This window comes from Canis aureus, chromosome 12, assembly GCF_053574225.1.
Source record: "Canis aureus isolate CA01 chromosome 12, VMU_Caureus_v.1.0, whole genome shotgun sequence".
Classification (NCBI taxonomy): Eukaryota; Metazoa; Chordata; class Mammalia; order Carnivora; family Canidae; genus Canis; species Canis aureus.
This window is the reverse complement of record NC_135622.1, coordinates 10,363,342-10,381,001: the sequence shown is the minus strand read 5'-3', so window position 1 is coordinate 10,381,001 and position 17,660 is coordinate 10,363,342. Positions and strand designations below refer to the sequence as shown.

The following is a 17,660-nucleotide window of genomic DNA, read 5'->3' as shown; positions in this document are numbered from 1 at the left end:
TCGGGGGGATTTAGAAGGGAGGTGAGACTGCAGGTACTTCCTATGGCACTTTGGGTTCCTTGGATGTCAGCTCAGCTGGCTTTCTTAGCCAGATGTTTCTGGAAGCTCATCTCTGATGCAGACCGAAAGGGTTGGAGTGCCTGATGTGGGGCACTGACCCCTTACTCCTCCAGGAGAAGTGCCTGTCTGGTGAGATCCTTCCCTCTTGCATGTCACTGCAGTGAGGGTGGGTGTGTTGTAAGGCTGTGTCATCTCTCCTAACCATTTCAGTGAAGTCCTTTTATCTTTTGTTGTGAGAGCAGTTAATCTAGTTTTTAAATCTTCCAAAGGGAAATTATCTGTATGTGGCTGTTGATTTCATGTGTCCTTGAGAGAGGGTGAGTTCAGGTTCTTCATACACAACCATCTTGGACTCTTTTTTCACAAATCATCCATATAGTACCCTGATTCTAAAGGAAGTAAAAATTTCTGAGTAGCTTCAGCAAAAATGAGCCAGGAGGATCCTGATTGACCTGGTTTCAGCCAGTGTCCATCCGTGGGATGGGGACATTCAGCGTCAGCCAGATCTGAGGAACAGTTGAGGAACCCTGGGTAGCAGGCACGGATATGCTGCATGTTTGTCAGAAGTAGTAGGTATGAGGTCATGGGTGTCATCCTATAGGCATTGAGTTGCCTTAGGAAGAAAGCAGCATGTTTCAGCACTACAGCACTACAGACACTCTGTAAGAATATTTGGGGTTGGTTCTGTTATCTGCAGGAAGAGATGTAACCCATAGTCTTGAGTCGCTAGCACCAGTAACTCTATTTTTAAAGAGAGTGCTTTTGGGTACCACATCCTTTCTTTGAACTTGGCAGCAGTCTAGACCCATCCCCGGCCAGGCTGGCAGAGAGCCCCCTGCTCAGAGCACACACTAACCTTCTCCCCATCTCTCTCTTATGGATGCTTTCTTTTTCCCTTGTCTTTTTCTTTTCTTTCTTTCTTTCTTTTTTTTTTTTTTAAGATTTTATTTATTGATTCATGAGAGACAGAGACATAGGCAGAGGGAGAAGCTGGCTCCCCATAGGGAGCCCAATGCGGGACTTGATCCCAGGACTCCAGGATCATGCTCTGAGCCGAAGGCACACGCTCAACCACTGAGCCACCCAGGCATTCCCCTTTTTCTCTTTTCAAAGAGAATGATGGGGGAGGAGAAAATAAGATGGCTTTTAAGGAGTGTTCAACACTTTTTTTCTTTTTTACCCCACCACAAATTAAGATAAATGTTTTCATCATAATCTGGTACACACAACTTTGTGTACTTAACAAAATTTAATGAAACAGTATGTACTCCTTACTAAATGCAGAGGACTCTAATATTTCCTCTTTTGTTTAATTGTATTCAGACACACACACACATACTCTGGTCACAACCACTATAAATTCATTTCACAACTACTGAAAGGCAACTTTGACTTTGAAAAACATGAATTAAATCATTGAAAACAAGCAACAATAGTATATTAGTTTGCTAGGGCCACTGTCACAAGGAATCACTAACTGGGTGGCTTAACCAGCAGAAATGTGCTCTCTTGCCCCTCTGGAGACTAGCAGCCTGCTTGTCAGCAGGGTCGGTTCCTTCAGAGCATCACGGAGAGTCTCTGCTCCAGGCCTCCTCGCCAGCCTCTGGTGGTTTGTGGACCATCTTGGATATTCTTTGACTTGTAGATGCTTCACCCCCATCCCTGCCTTCATTTCACTTGGCGTCTCCCTGGATGCATGTCTGTGTGCTGGCTTCCCTTTTTAAGGATACTAGTCATTGGATTAGGGTCCCTCCCTATTCTCATATGACCTCAACCAATGATGTCTAACAGCAACTGAAAACATCTGCAGTGACCCCATTCCCAAATAAGATCACTTGTTGAGGTCCTGGGAGCTAGGGTTCATCATAGGAGTTTTGTTGGGGGAAGCATAACTCCATCCGCAACAAATTATAAAAATACAAAACTGAAAAGACATCATAGAAGTTCCCATCTCATTGAGCTCTTATTATATGGCAGACTCTCAGCCAAGCATTTTATTGCACAAATTCAATAAATCTTTCTTGCCCTATTTCATAGTTGAGGAAGCCAATGGTGAGAGAGGTCAGTCTCTCAGATTTAAACTTAGGTCTCCTTCAGAGTTTATATGTGAGGGTAAGTCTGGTGTGGTAGTTGCTCTTGGAACTAAGCTTTTTTGGGATAATTACTCAATTTTGTGTGTGATTTCTGTATAAAACATAACTGTTTCCTTTATAAAAATATAATCTATTTGTATCAGGAATGAGCTCTTTCTGATAGTTCTAACGACTTCATGCTTTTTCTTTCCATTATAATTGTTAGTATAGTGTTGATTTTATTCCATTTTTTTAAAACTGAGTATCCTTTTCAAAATTCTTATACTTTTTGAGTGATTTTTTTTTTTTAAGATTTTGTTTATTCACGAGAGACACACAGAGAGGCAGAGACACAGGCAGAGGGAGAAGCAGGTTCCCCGCGGGGAGCCCAATCCCAGGACCCCAGGATCACGACCTGAGCCAAACACAGGCACCCCTTGAGTGATTTTTTAAAAACAAATAATATTTTATGTATTTATTTTAGAGAACTCGAGCAGGGGGAGAGGGAGAGAGAACTTCAAACCAAGTCCAAGGGGAGTGCAGGGCCAAGGTGGGGCTGGATCTCGCAGTCCTGAGACTACTGAAATCAAGAATCAGAAGCTCAATTGACTGAGCCACCCAGGTGCCCTGAGTGATGTTTCTCAGTAACATAGTAGCTATGCCTGGTGTTAATATTGAAGAAGTTACTTTAGAGAGACTTAACGAATGTGCCCTTATCCCAGCATGAGGAATATGTGCGGAATGCAGGTGTTTTGTGTTATGTCACTGAAATACAAAATAAAGGAAATTTTGAATTAAGAAAAATAAATAAATGGGGATCCCTGGATGGCTCAGCAGTTTGGTGCCTGCCTTCGGCCCAGGGCATCGCCCTGGAATCTCGGGATCAAGTCCCACGTCGGGCTCCCTGCATGGAGCCTGCTTCTCCCTCTGCCTATGTCTCTGCCTTTCTCTCTCTCTCTCTCTCTCTCTCTCTGTGTGTGTCTCTGTCTCTCATGAATAAATAAATAAAAGCTTTAAAAATAAATAAATAAACGAACTTAGGTCTCCTGGAGTTCAGAGCCCATGGTTTCCCGTTTGCCTTAGCGCTGTACCTGTTCATAGAAAATGGTCCAAATTGAAATGCTCTGCACAGATAAGAAATGCACTACAAAATCACACTGAAGTTCACAGCAAAGATGACCTCTTAAAGGACCTGCAGGTGTTAGGGTCCCTAGGGTCCTATGAGTCCTGGGAGGTATGTGCCCTTGGGACAGGGAGTACCAGTAAACACTTGGCTTTGTCCACTGAACTCATCATCCCCAGCAAGCTGCTGCATTCCTAACAACGCCCAGCAACCAGCCAGGCAAAGCACTGTCTCCCTTTGTGCTTCCCTACCCTCATTCTGAATTTAGATCAGGGTGAAGAGTAGAGAGAGAAGGAAATGAGCCAGAAAATAGAAAATTAATACTTGGTGGAGTCGTCATATTTTAATATTAATTTATAGGCAATGTCAGATCACCAGAGTTAAATCTTTTTATCAGCAGGCTGCTCTAGGGTTTGAAAATTGGCATCCATCATTGTAAATCAGGTCTCAGGAGCCCTAGGGAATGGTCTCTAAGGATGAGGGTTGATCCAGGGTGGGCAGAAATGTAAATACTTGATTAGCTGTGTCCTTTTCTTTCACACCAACCCTAAAATATTTCTACATCACATTGAGTGACAATGGTATGTTAAATAGTTACGGGAGGTAAGAAGCTATTCAGGTTTATATGGTTAGCCTACTTTTAATACTTGTCTTCTTCCCTATCAATCCTAGGAAACTGTTTTGGGCGAGGCACTTGTTTCGGGGTGGTATTCCTGGCTCACGGGTCTAGGAATGGGCTTATTCATCTCCTGTCTGCTCAGGCCCTAGCAGCACACCATTTCTCCCAGCTGGCCAGGTGTCCCATTTTTGCCATGAGCCTGGGAGCAGGAGCACTAAAATGACTGGGATGACCTCCTGTGACTCTCCTCTCTTGTCGTTGCAGCACTCTGCGGAGGGCGTGTGGTGAGAGTCCCCACGGGGAGCCTGGTGCGGGTGGTGGGCACCGAGCTGGTCATCCCCTGCAACGTCAGCGACTACGACGGCCCCAGTGAGCAGAACTTTGACTGGAGCTTCTCGTCTTCGGGGACCGGCTTTGTGGAGCTGGCCAGCACCTGGGAGGTGGGCTTCCCAGCCCAGCTGTACCGGGAGCGCCTGCAGAGGGGCGAGATCGCGTTGAGAAGGACCGCCAATGATGCTGTGGAGCTGCACATAAAGAACGTTCAGCCCTCAGACCAGGGCCACTACAAGTGTTCGACCCCCAGCACAGACGCCACCGTCCAAGGCAACTATGAGGACACGGTACAGGTTAAAGGTATGTCCTCACTCATCCTGTCTGGGGCCAGACTTTTCTCTGCCACTCTGCTTTGTTGAGAAACTTAACTCCTCTGGGACTCTGCCCCCTCCCCCGCCCCTGGCCAAGGTACAGAGGTCTCTTACTTGACTGATTCAAAGCAGAGGCTAGGCCAGGCCACCCGTGAGGGCCCTTTCTCTTCATCACGATTCTGAACCACCCGTGGCTGGTACAGTGGCAGGGCCCAGCTCTCTGCCGGGTAGCCTGCACTCGGTCCAATGGCTGGCTCTACCATTTGTCAGCTGTGTGGCCGTGGGCATGGCATGGCCCATGTGGCCCGTTCTCCTCCTCTACAAAACAGTGCTTCCCTTAACCGTTGTGAGGACGAGGTGAGTTAGCATGTATCAGGCCTCAGAGCAATTCCAGAGTCAGCATTCCTAAGGTTTGCAGTGAGAAGGTGATGGTTATGATGACATTCACTTTGATGGGAATATCAGATACTTCAAAGCTCATGTCTTTGTTTGTGTCCTTCATGATTTAAGTGACCACTTGTGGGCAGCCCTGGTGGTGCAGCGGTTTAGCGCCACCTGCAGCCTAGGGCGTGATCCTGGTGATCCTGGAGACCCGGGATCGAGTCCCACGTCAGGCTCTCTGCAAGGAGCCTGCTTCTCCCTCTGCCTGTGTCTCTGCCTCTCTCTCTGTGTCTCTCATGAATAAATAAATAAAAAATCTTAAAAATAAGTGCCCACTCGTTCTGGAATTTGGGTGGGTTGTATGTAGAGAAAGAACGATGTAGTCACTGCTACCTTATGATGGAACCCTACTAACTTTTTGTTCTCATTCTGCAGAGAATCAAACCTTATGTATCTGGAAGGTTTAGGGTTTTTTGGGTTTTGTTTTGTGTTTTTCCATTTTCCAAATCCTATTAGATTTTTTCCCACATTCAATTCTCTGAACCCCATGTAGAATATCAGGCAGGATATTTCCCTGATTTACATATGAGGAAATGGAAGAGCATAGAGAGGTTAATTACTTGCCCAAAAATCATACAGCTGATTGGCAAATGAGCAAGAACATAGAAAGATGTTTGGGGCCAACAACATAGAAAGCTGATTATTGTTATTATTACTTAATTACACATTTATTTGTAGCCTGCCTTATTCCAAAAAGTATTTATATCAGAGTAGGGAGTGTAGGTAACGATCGGGAAAGGAGAAGATGTACGTGATGATCTAAGAAGAAGGGGCTGATCCAGGTATTCATCCCCTCTGTAATGATGTACAGAACCCTGCCATGTCTCAGGTGCTGTTCCCCACATTCGACCCATGAGGGAGTAAAACAACCATATCGATTATGGAGGTACTAAAACATGGAATCTACCTCTTTCCTCACCTCTTCCTTCTAGAAAATCCTAAAGCTGTTTTGTTAGAAAAAGTCTCGTGAGACATTCTTGCATTGCAGGTAAATAATGTGTGTTTTTAGTTATCACACACATACTGTACCTCTATTAGGTCAGATGCACACCTGTCTCCCCTGTAATTCTCATCCTGAGGAGTAGGGGGCAGCAGGAGAATTCGCTGGGACCCTGTCCCCCAGTGTCTTCCTGTTTCTTCTCCAGTCTTAGGAAGGAAGGAGCAAAGAAGCAGCTTTTCTTGGGTGAGGAAAGCAGTTAGATGGCCATGAATGAGACTGGCTGGCTGCCCAGGTAGGGCCTCTGGTGGCTGCCACGCGTGGCCCACGGTCTGTCTGGCCGTCAGCTCTGTGGGTCTTGAAACCATTCAGCCATGTGTTGACAGATATCTGACTACGAGAACGGAGTCATGTTAACTGGACTCGCAGACTGACGGATATACTAGGTCATTATATTCATTTTGCAGTAGACAATTGTCTTTGGGTTAGGCCTTTCTAAAAATGAAGCAGTTCTTTTCCTCAAGGACACAAATTCGTTTCTAAGTGGAATTTCAAGAAAAACCAAAGACCTAACGAATAGTAGCGTTTGAGGATTCTTTTATCCAGCTCATAGAGGAGCCTAAGAGTGTAGAGCCTTGGTAGAGCCTCCTCTCTGGTTATCTTGATTATCTCTTCCCTTTCCTCGGTAGCACTCACCAATACTTTAGTTTTTTTTTTTTTTTTTTAAGATTTTATTTATTTATTCATGAGAGACACAGAGAGGGAGAGAGGCAGAGACACAGGCAGAGGGAGAAGCAGGCTCCATGCAGGGAGCCTGATGTGGGACTTGATCCCCGGTCTCCAGGATCGCGCCCTGGGCCAAAGGCAGGTGCTAAACCACTGAGCCACCCAGGGATCCCTACTTTAGTTTTTTTTCCCCCACCAATACTTTCTTGATTTCTGGCCCCCTTATTCTAGACTCTAAAGAGCCAGGCTTTTCCCAAATGGCCCTAATACAGGGTACCCAGTTGAGGGTTCTGCTTCCTTTGACTGGTTCCTATCCTGCACATACTTTCTGCTCACCCTAGTTATTTATTTATTTATTTATTTATTTATTTATTTGAGATACAGAGAGAGAGAGAAGCAGGCTCCATGCTGGGAGCCTGACGTGGAACTCGATCCCTGGTCTCCAAGATCACACCCTGGGTTGAAGGCGGTGCTAAACCGCTGAGCCACCGGGGCTGCCCTACCCTAGTTATTCTTAATGCATTTCCCAGGCCTCAGGCCACAGGCAGCTCTTGGCTGTGCTTTTGCCCTCTTGGGATCATGTTGCTTTAGCTGGTAGACGATTCTTCAGCCTCCCTGCTGTAGCCAGGTGCCCTGCCACAGGAGTGTTGGACGGTACCAGCCAGTTATTTTACCACTATTGCTGAGTGCCAAGCACCTCAGCTTCTCACTCCAGCTGTCATCCTCCTCCCCCCACCCCACTGCCCTCCCCCCAGACCGGTCCAGTCGTCATCCCTTTGTAGAGCTGGGGAAACTGAGGCAGAGGGGAGTAAAGTAGCTTGCTCAGGGGTGGCAGAAACACATACCCAAGGCATAGCTCCCAAAAGGGGGAGGGTGCTCCGCCCAGTGCTGGTGGGAGTAAGGGTCCTTTTAGTGCCTCTTTTTCCTTTTCTCCCCTTCCTTGTTCTTTTTTCCCCCTTTTTCGTTTGTTTTTTCCTTGTTCAGATCAGAAAGTCAGCTGAGATTACACCCGAATTACAGTGGGAGAGCGTGTCCCCCCCCTCCCTTGTTCCGTGGGCATCAGAACAGGGCCAGGGCGCAGAGGGCCCTGGAGGGGGCAGGAGCTCACGGAGGCGGGAGGGGCAGGGGCAGGGGCAGGGGCAGGGGCAGGGGCAGGGGGGCGAGGCGGCTGATGGCTGTGCTTCCTCCCCGCAGTGCTGGCCGATGCCCTGCGCGTGGGTGCCGGCCCGCCGCCCGCCCCGGACCTGAGCCTGCGCCTGGGCGAGCCGTTCGAGCTGCGCTGCGCGGCGTCCACGGCGTCCCCGCTGCACACGCACCTGGCGCTGCTGTGGGAGCTGCGGCGCGGCGCGGCCCGGAGGAGCGTGCTGGGCCTGAGCCACGACGGCCGCTTCCGCCCGGGGCCCGGCTACGAGCAGCGCTACCGCGCGGGCGACGTGCGCCTGGACACCGTGGGCGGCGACGGCTACCGCCTGTCGGTGGCGCGCGCGCTGGCCTCGGACCAGGGCTCCTACCGGTGCGTGGTCAGCGAGTGGATCGGAGAGCAGGGCGGCTGGCAGGAGATTCAAGAGAAGGCCGTGGAAGTGGCCACCGTGCTGATCCAGCCCACGGGTGAGCCTCTGCAACCGTCGGGCCGAGCGCGCTCCCCTGGTTTCTGGCGGGTGGCGGGGGAACGACCCAGGCGGGCCCGTGGGCCTTGCTGGCCAGGTTTGTGCAGGTCGGGTGAGGCCTCGCGTCCAGGGGCCGGGGGGGCCAGGTCGGATGGTGGTGAGTTTGGCGAGGGTGCATTTTTGGTGCCGAGGCCCTAAGCTTTGCTTTACAGCTGCCTCTGTCTGGATTCGTACTCCTGGGACGCTCGCCTGTAAGATGGTTGTTGGCTGACAGATGAAGGCCCTTTAAGTGCCACAATGAGGTCTGACCTGGTGTTCAGAGGGGGCTTTGGGGCAGAGCTTCCCCCACTCTGCTCCCTTTGTCTTGTTTTGTCTTAATGGAGTGTTTCCTGAATTTCTGGATGTGCAACTGGCTCACCCCACATGTCTGGTCTTCCTTCAGTCCTCTAGATGTGCCTTTCAAGTCTCCTCAGATGTGCCATCCCAGCTAGGTGAGACTTCTCTCCAGCTGGGCCTCTTCTTGTTTTGTGTAGGACACTTATCCCAGGAGCGTGCATATAGCCCTGGGGTCTGTCTCCCTGCAAGAAGTCCTGTGTCTTCTCACCTGTGAACCAAGCTTTGTTTTTGAAGAAACACACACACACTTTCTTAGTCCTGCTAGAAAGTAAGAAAATACAAGATACATTTTAGAAAACCCGTAAAAAGAAAAGTTATTATTGACCTAGTGTCCAATAAGCATTAATAAAGAACCTATACTGGGTGATCAGCTCTGTCTGCGCCCCGGGGTCAGAAGTGCTTGAGGAATGTCCCCAGGCCTCTTAGAGCCTCCTCCAGCTTTGGCAGAGACAGCATAAAGAGACCATGTCAGGATGAGGTCATTGCTGTGGATGGATGGTTGTCCCTGGTTTTCCCGGAGTCTGACATCTCCAGATCTGTCGCTGTGTCCTCCTGCTTTGTCAACTGGGAAGACCATGGGCAGACTCATTTCTTGCATATAAATGTGAACATGTGGCCGCTCTGTAGCTCAGATGAGAAGGGAAGCAGGAGATAGTACTCGTGGGGAGTATTTTTCCTCTGCGGGCTACATGGTCCGGAGCACTTCACTCTGCGGGTATACCACTGCACAGGAATTCGATTTTGTCAAAAGCAGGACTGGGGTTCCTGGGTGACTGCAGCCAGCAGTGAGGTGGGAGGTGCTCTTGCCGAGGAAAGAGACTACCCGTCATGGTCAGTCTTGGTTCTACTGGTTACAGAAATCACTTTCTGGGCAGCCCGGGTGGCTTAGTGGTTTAGCGCCGCTTTCAGCCCAGGGTGTGATCCTGGAGACCCAGGATCAAGTCCCATGTCAGGCTCCCTGCGTGGAGCCTGCTCTCCCTCTGCCTGTGTCTGTGCCTCCCCCCCGCCCCCGTGTGTGTGTGTGTGTGTGTGTGTGTGTCTCATGAATAAATAAATAAATAAAATCTTAAAAAAAAAAAAAAAAAAGAAATCACTTTCTTAGTGGACTCAGGTCACCTTCCCTTAAGGAAGTGATCAATCTGTCCTAAGAAACTGGGATATTTACCTTGCATCACACAACTGTTCTCCGGGGTCAGAAGGGTTAAGAGTTTCATATTTGCAACAAGTGGGACGCCTGGGTGGCTCAGTGGTTGAGTGCCTGCCTTCGGCCCAGGTCATGATCCCAAGGTCCTGGGATTGAGTCCCACCTTAGTTAGGCTCCCTGTATGGAGCCTGCTTCTCTCTCTGCCTATGTCTCCACCTCTCTCTGTGTGTGTCTCTAATGAATGAATGAATCAATCAATCAATCTTTAAAAAAAAAAACAAACAGATTTGCAACAAGTTATCTTTTTATGTGCTATTTCAATTGTAAAGGTATATTTTATTTCAAATAGGCCATAAAACCCATAATATTGAGTGTAAGACTTGACAACTCTGAACCTCTTAGGCACCTAATAGCATCTGGCTGTCATTTGAGCCTGGGTTTTGTAACCATTTTATGCCATGGGCTGCTGCTGCTGCTTTTTTTTTTTTTTTTTTTTTTTTTTAAGATTTTATTTATTTATTCATGAGAGAAAGAGAAAGAGAGAAAGAGGCAGAGACAGAGGCAGAGGGAGAAGCAGGCTCCATGCAGGGAGCCTGAGGTGGAACGGTATCCCAGGACCCCGGGATCACGACCTGGGCCAAAGGCAGACGCTCAACCACTGAGCCACCCTGGCGTGTCCAGTCCCATGGGCTTGTTGACAGTCTTTTGAAGCCCACAGACCTCTTCAGAATTAACGTGTTTTAGTTCAGTAAATTGTCTATAAGATGACAAAGGAAAATGATTGTATTGGAATAGGTATCAAAATATTTTAAGACAAATTTTTTTATATAGTAATAATATTGGGCTTTGTTAATGCCTTAAGTAATATATAGTGGCAGGTTTAACAACCACTGTAATTTCCCAAGTAGCAATGAATGCAAATGATTCTTTAAGATATTATTTGCAACAATTGCAATGTAACTTGAAACAATTTATGATTTCTGTTGGACCAGAGTTCCAGGGACAGATAATACCATTAGTGGTTTTTCGAAACTACTTAGTTTCATAGTGAGAGCAGATGAGCTATATTTCAGGTAGAGATTAGTCAAAACAACGATAAGATGTTTTCCCGCCTGGGTCACAGACTTGCTAAATTGTCATCTTGGACCCAGGTTAGGAACCACCACACTAGAGTGCTGGCTTTTCTCTCTTTGTCAACACCTGCAATATCCATAGCTAGCTTCTTAAAAATCTTATTGCACTGTTATGATAAACAGCCCAAAGCTACCTAAACAGTGGGGCTGTGTTACGTATGTGGGATTACCACCCCCCCCCCCCCCGCCCCAATGTCAGGAGTGGTCTGGTTCACGCCCAGATCTTGGTGTCTAATTTATGGACGCAGTTATATCCAATAGGAGAAATCTTCACCACCACAGGCTTTGTCTGGGGTGCCCCCTTGCATTATGAGTCCTTAGAAATCTTTTTTTTTTTCTTCTGCCTTCTCCATCCTGTCTCCCAACCATGAACCCCTCCCAATCCAGAACATACGGGGAACAATGGTCAGTTACGTGGCAAGCTATTTAGCAACTTGCAGAGAGAAGATTGCAAAGTGAATTCTTCCACTGAAGAGACATTTCTGCCGATATTCCTAAACCTAAGAATCTGGTTTCTCCATATGCACAATCCACAGCTGCATGTCTAGCCCTTCTTCACTCACCTCCTTCCCTCCTGAGCCACCTTTTGCCTCCGGCTGGCACAGAGGGACTCCAGCAGTATTCCAGCAGCCCTAACCGTAAGCATTGTACGTGGGACTATTGGAACCACAGTGCAGGCTCGGAGCAGTGGTTTCCATACGGACTCCTCTCAAAAGATGCCCTCAAATTACCTTTAGCCCCTTTAAGGAGGTGAAGGAGGAGGAAGAATTTGGAGGGTGGGTGAAGGTGAGAAATCAGACTTTTAAATTTCCTTTTATAAATACTCTACCCATCTCATTTTCTGTATTTGTCAAAGTGGGTCTTGAACTTGGCCTGAAGGGCTTGTGGGAAATGTTGTCAGGCTTTGGAAATAGGCATAGGAAAGCAGTCTGCTCTGAAGGGCAACAAGGCCTGTGGGGTTCGGCCTTTTCTGAACCTGCCACCAGCCTTTGTTGCTGAGCTTACTCAGGAGAGCCACTGATGAAGACCAGGGCTGTGCCTCCACTTGAATCCCCTGGGAAGTGTTAGCTATTTCTCATCGAAGGGGTTGTTCCCAGAGCATTAGCACAAGTCGAATGTTTTTCTACTCTGATTACAGATGTTCGGCTTCTTAAAAAAAAAAAAACAACTTCAGTAACGTAAAATGTTTCCATGTAAAAAGCTTTGACAGGGGAATGCTGAAACCAGATCTGCCTTGAGACTGTGACACTAGATACTTCAGTGCTTCATCTAAATATAGTCTACTTTTAATTATCCACACTCGTGTGAGAAGGCAGCAGCGTGGATAATCCAAGAGTCATTGTGTTTTGGTTTTAGAATATGCTTTATGTTTGACTTTAAGGCAGATATGCCTAATAGAATAAATGATGCTCTACGTCTATTCCATTGCATTGCATTTTGAAGGCTTGACTCATAAGGCATTTTTGTCTGGTTTCATTTTCCTGGTCCTTCTGTTTAGGATTTTCAACTCTTTTACCCAGAAGATGGTTGTACCCTCACCTCCTGCACTCCAGCCTCCAATGCCAAATCCCTGGTCCCCAAGTCAGAACTGAACTGTCCTTTCTCTGTAAAATCACCCAAGTCTTATCATGCACATGGAGAAAGTACAATTTTAGTTTTGTGAAGTCCATCTTCTTTTCAAACAAGTGTTAACGGTTAAGAGCAGGGTCCCTGGAGGCAGACAGCCTACTTTTAAATCCCAACTCAGCTGTGTTTTACCTGTGTGACCTTGGGCAAGTTACTTAACTTCTCTGCCCTTCAGTTTCCTTATCAGTAAAATGAAGATAAAAATAGTAGTTACCTCCTAGGGCCGTTTTGAAGGTTAACATTTCCAAGGCACTCAGAACAGTGCCTGGCATATTGTAAGTGTATGTAAGTGTTTCCCATTCTTAGTGTTTTCATGGAATGAAAAGAAATACGTTATGGTTTCCTTTATTTATTCAGTAAATACTTCTCAAGCGCTTACAGTTTTGGTACAAAACCTTCTAACTTTAATGCCATAAATAAGAACATAAAAGGAGATGATCTAAAGGGGAGGAGGGGCACACATAACACAGATTATCTAGATTTTTTTTTTTTTTCATTTTTTAAGTTCTACGAGCGGCCGTGGCCAGGAGTATGTCTGTGGCTGAGGGAAAGGAGCTGGATCTGACCTGCAACATCACAACAGACCGAGCAGATGACGTCCGACCTGAGGTGACATGGTACTTTAGCAGGACACCGGATGGCACTTTGCCTGGCTCCCTCATGTTGGCACGGCTGGACCGGGATTCCCTGGTGCAGAGCTCTCCCCACGTTGCTTTGAGTCATGTGGATGCACACTCCTACCATTTACTGGTTCGAGATGTTAGCAAAGAAAACTCTGGCTACTATTTCTGCCACGTGGCACTCTGGGCACCCGGACACAACAGGAGCTGGCACAAGGTGGCCGAAGCCAGGTCTGCCCCTGCCAGTGTGGACGTGACCAGGCTAGGTGAGTGGTTGGGAAGATGGCTCTTAGCCTCTCTGGTTTGCTCCCTTCCCTGGGAGATGAGGATGAGTCAGTGCACTGTGGCTTTTGCGTTATCTTGGCGTTCTTTACATCAGGGTGAGCGTACTTGAGCCTGGACAGATCCCAAGCTGGGGGTGGGGAGGAGAGCAAAGCAGGCTGAAACAGAATCTGGCAGGCAAGGGAAATGTTTAGATAATGTGGCCTTAGTTGTCTCAATACCCTCATTTGAGAGGATATAGTTTCCTTTTGTTGTCAAGATTTGCAGGGTCGGCCCTGCTGAATGGCTCTTTGAAATGGATCTTTGTTGGAGCCAGAACACTGCCATTCTTCCTTTCCTTTTCCTAGACTCTGAGGTGCTCTCTGGCAGGAGGTGGTGGTTTCCTAAAGTCCAGAGCAGAAAGAATTCCTTGAGCTAACGGAATGTGCTTGGGTTTTTTTTGCACCCCCCCCCCCATGCCCTGGAATCCCACAATGATTTTATTTGTAGATACCAGTTAAATAGCATGGCCTTCCTGTTTCCCCAGGCTCTTGCACCCGCTACAAGTCCCCAGTGGAGGAGCAGAGTGGCTCTCAGCTGTGGGCCACCAGGTCCTCACTTTATAACTGCTTGGCATATATGTGAAATTGTCATACCTTTCTTTTTTACCACTGTCATCTTCCCTGCCCCTCATTTCACTAAATGCTTGCCCTGCAGGCCCAACGTTCTTCATTTTTATCACTATCTTGTGATTAATTACTGGTTAAGCCTTAAGCAGGACAGGGTTGATTGGAGGATGGGGTGTTTCCCTTCCTACCTCGTCCAAAGGTGGAGATGAGCCTACCCTGCTGTCTTGAGCTCGATCTCTCTGCTGTCCTGTGGCTATTTGGCATCCCTCTGACGTTAGTGGGCGAACCAGATCTTTAAAGGCCAAGAAATCATTTCCCCTGTTGTCTGATACTGAGCATCCTCCCACCATGACCCGCATCTCACGCTGTGCTCTTCCTGGTCTCTGCATCAAAATCTCCTGGGTTAGTGGCACATTCACTGTCTGTTTCTCCCTATTACGCCTTTATTTGGGCCTTTATTTGGCAAAGTGGGGGAGTTGGCAAGTGGGGACCGAGGGGGCAGGGTGAAGTGGAAGAAGAGAGTGAGCAGAAGCTTGGCCAATTCAGAGTGAGACCAGGCAGGGTGTTAATCATCCCTGGTAGCAAAGTGATTCTTTGATATCTGCACAGTAAAAGGCACAGGCTTTATCTGGCGAGCTTTTTATTCCTGCCGTCTGAACCCTGTGCGAGACTCTCGCTAGGAAGTACTGAACTGGAACAATGTTGGCCCAGCTAGAACTCTCCTTAGCAACCTTCAAAATAAAACAGATGTTGTCAGCACCGAAAAGAAGATTTTTCATCTCTGGAGCTGAATTTGTCTCACGGCTCTGATCCTCCGTGCATTGTGTGCTGCTGTCAAATCCCTGCGCTGACTCCCAGTACCCCCTCCCCCTCCAACTTAGAATCAGCTCTGGTGCTGGTTTTTTTTTTTTTTTTTTTTGAAAGCCTGGTCTGCACTCCAGTGTGAGGGCCTCTTTGAAGTGCTGTCGTTCTGATCCCAGCATTGCCTGGGGGAGATGTGCCTGGGGGAGACGTGGGTGGGGGTGGGGAGTGGGAGTGTCAGAAAGCAGGAGGGTTGCTCCGGGAGGGAATGGGCTCTTTTAACTGGAAGGGGTTTGTTGGTGGTGATGTTCTCCAGAGGGTGAGAAGAAATGAAGAGATTAAATTGTGGGAAAAGGCTCCATTATTATCCTGGGGATCCAGTTGTTTGTTTTCCTGCAGAGTGCCAGTAAAACCACTGTCCTGAAAGTCACCAGCCTGCTTTATGCTGACCCATGGGAGGTATGCAGGACCCGCACCTTGCACGTCGTTTTGCACATGAAGGGCACACTCAGTAAACATTGGCTGAATTGAGCACTTGGCTGTGCTCAAGTATGTGCACAGGAAAACAAGAATTGCAAAGAAAGCAGTGACAATTAACTTAGAGAATATGCAGAGATATGTGCACATGGGTAAACCTTCTGGGAGCGTAAATGGTAGAAAAACCGCTTGCATTCTTCTTTCTTCCTCTTGAATCTCCTCCTAACCCTGCCTATGACTCACACCATTACAGCTGCTTGGACACTCATTCAGGAGGCGAGTTGGGCAGGAGTACAGCTGCAGACCTTTCCCTAGGACCTCCAGAGATGGATGGGCCTGGCCTGATGCCATAGGATTGTTGTCTCTGGATACACAACCTGTAGGTGCACGCATGTGGATACCTGACCGCGTGCATCTTGGGGCCTGTTGGAGGTGATGGAGGAGTGTCCAAAAAAGACAGGAAGACAGGTGACCCGTCAAGGACTCTGTTTATGTAGGCCATCCTAGGTTATGTGATTATGGGATATTGTCACAAAAGAGTTCTTGAGGAAGTTGGTTCCTTATGTGGGTGTTAACACAGAACTTTGAGTTTTGTTGCTCGATAAAAATAATCATTACTGTTTATCAAACGGTTACTAGAAATTGGGCACTGGTCCAAGGGCTTTATGTGCATTAAATATCTGACTTCCATATAACCTTGTGAGTGAGATACTGGCCACTATTCCCATCTGAAAATCACTGATCTTTATTTTGCTTATGATTCTGAGGATCAGGATTTAAGGAAGGACACATCAGGGTTCATCACTCATGCACACAGGGACAGCTGGGACGACTAGAGATGGGGATCCCCTTCCATATGGCTTTCTTGTGTGCATGACACTGTTCTCCTGGCCCTCCCTATCTCCACGTGGCATCTCACCCAGGCCCTTTGCATGTGGCTTGGGTTTCTCATAACATGTTCTTCTTGGGACAGTCACACTTCTTACATGGTGACTGGCTTCCAAGAGGCAGGAAGTACATGTTCCCAGCCAGTTGAAAGCTGGCCCTGGCCTTGGCACAGTGTCACTTTGGCTGCTTTCTATGGGTCATGGCCATCACAGAGTCTGTTCAGCTTCAAAGGGACAGAGAGAAAGAGACCTCATGTCTCTTAAAAAAAAAAAAAGATTTTATTTATTTATTCATGAGAGACAGAGAGAGAGAGGCAGAAACATAGACAGAGGGAGAAGCAAGCTCCCTGCAGGGTGTGATCCTGGATCCCACGACCCCAGGATCACAACCTGAGCCAAAGGCAGATGCTCAACCACTGAGCCTCCCAGGCGCCCAGAGACCCCATCTCTTAGAGTAACAAGGTCACACAGCAAAAGGGCATGGAAGATGGGAAACATTACTGTAGACGTCTTTGGAAAATAGAATCTACCGAATGGTGAAGGCTTGTTTCTTTTATTTCAAAAGAAATGTTTAGAATGACTTACAGAGAATTATGTTCCAAGACAAGTATGTCCCAAATATTGTCATCTTATGTGGAAACATTTTGGCTCTGGGAATCCGCTTTATTCCTGAAACCCTAGAGCATTGAGTCCTAAAAGCTGGGCCATTCTTGTCTTTATTTGCTTGGGGTTAGTGCACAGAGCAGATGAGGGAGTTGAAGCTGATTTGGGTCTTCTCATATGTTCCATGGAGATCAGGGCAGTGCTGTGCATGGGTCCAGCGAGTCCAGGAGTACTTGCAGCAGCTGGGTGGCTGTGGTGATTTTGTAGAGGGCAAGAAAAAGCCTCTTTTACTAGGATTTATGTCCTACTTTTGAAGGAGGGAAAAAAAAACCCACACACAAAGTTGGCCTGCAAAATTAAGCCCAATTTAAAGTAAGGGATATGGGGAATCTGGGTGGCTCAGTCCGTTAAGTGTCTGCCTTCAGCTCAGGTCATGATCTCAGGGTCCTGGGATCGAGCCCTGCGTCAGGCTCTCTCCTCATCGGGGAGCCTGCTTCTCCTTCTTCCTCTGCTGTGCCCCTTGCTTGTGCTCTCTTGCTCTCTCTGTCAGCTAAATAAATAAAATCTTTAAAAAAATAAAGTAAGATATAGAATCAAGATGAAAAAGGGTAAAAACAAATCAGGATAGATATCGCAAGGTGGTTGGGATGCATTAGTTAGCTGCACTCAAGCACTGAATTTGCCTCTGAAGTTTTGAAGAGTTGGGGCAAAGAGAACTGTGATTGCACAGTTCACCTCTGATGAAGGGAAACGGAGAGCCAAACTTTTTGTTGACACTGAATTTATCATGCGCCTTTTTAGGTAAGGGCATTGGATAACATAATGGACAGTGCTTTCAACTGTTCTTTTATGAA

General features: G+C 47.4%; 1 protein-coding gene across 1 annotated transcript in view; it reads left to right on the top strand.

The window, feature by feature from the left end:
* PTGFRN (prostaglandin F2 receptor inhibitor) overlaps positions 1-17,660 on the top strand; it is an 82,244-nt gene that overhangs the window by 37,257 nt on the left and 27,327 nt on the right. Inside the window, exons 2-4 of the mRNA XM_077842707.1 lie at positions 4,139-4,507; positions 7,817-8,230; positions 13,034-13,414. Coding sequence (XP_077698833.1) covers positions 4,139-4,507; positions 7,817-8,230; positions 13,034-13,414 — 1,164 coding nt within the window. The remainder of the gene's footprint in view (positions 1-4,138; positions 4,508-7,816; positions 8,231-13,033; positions 13,415-17,660) is intronic.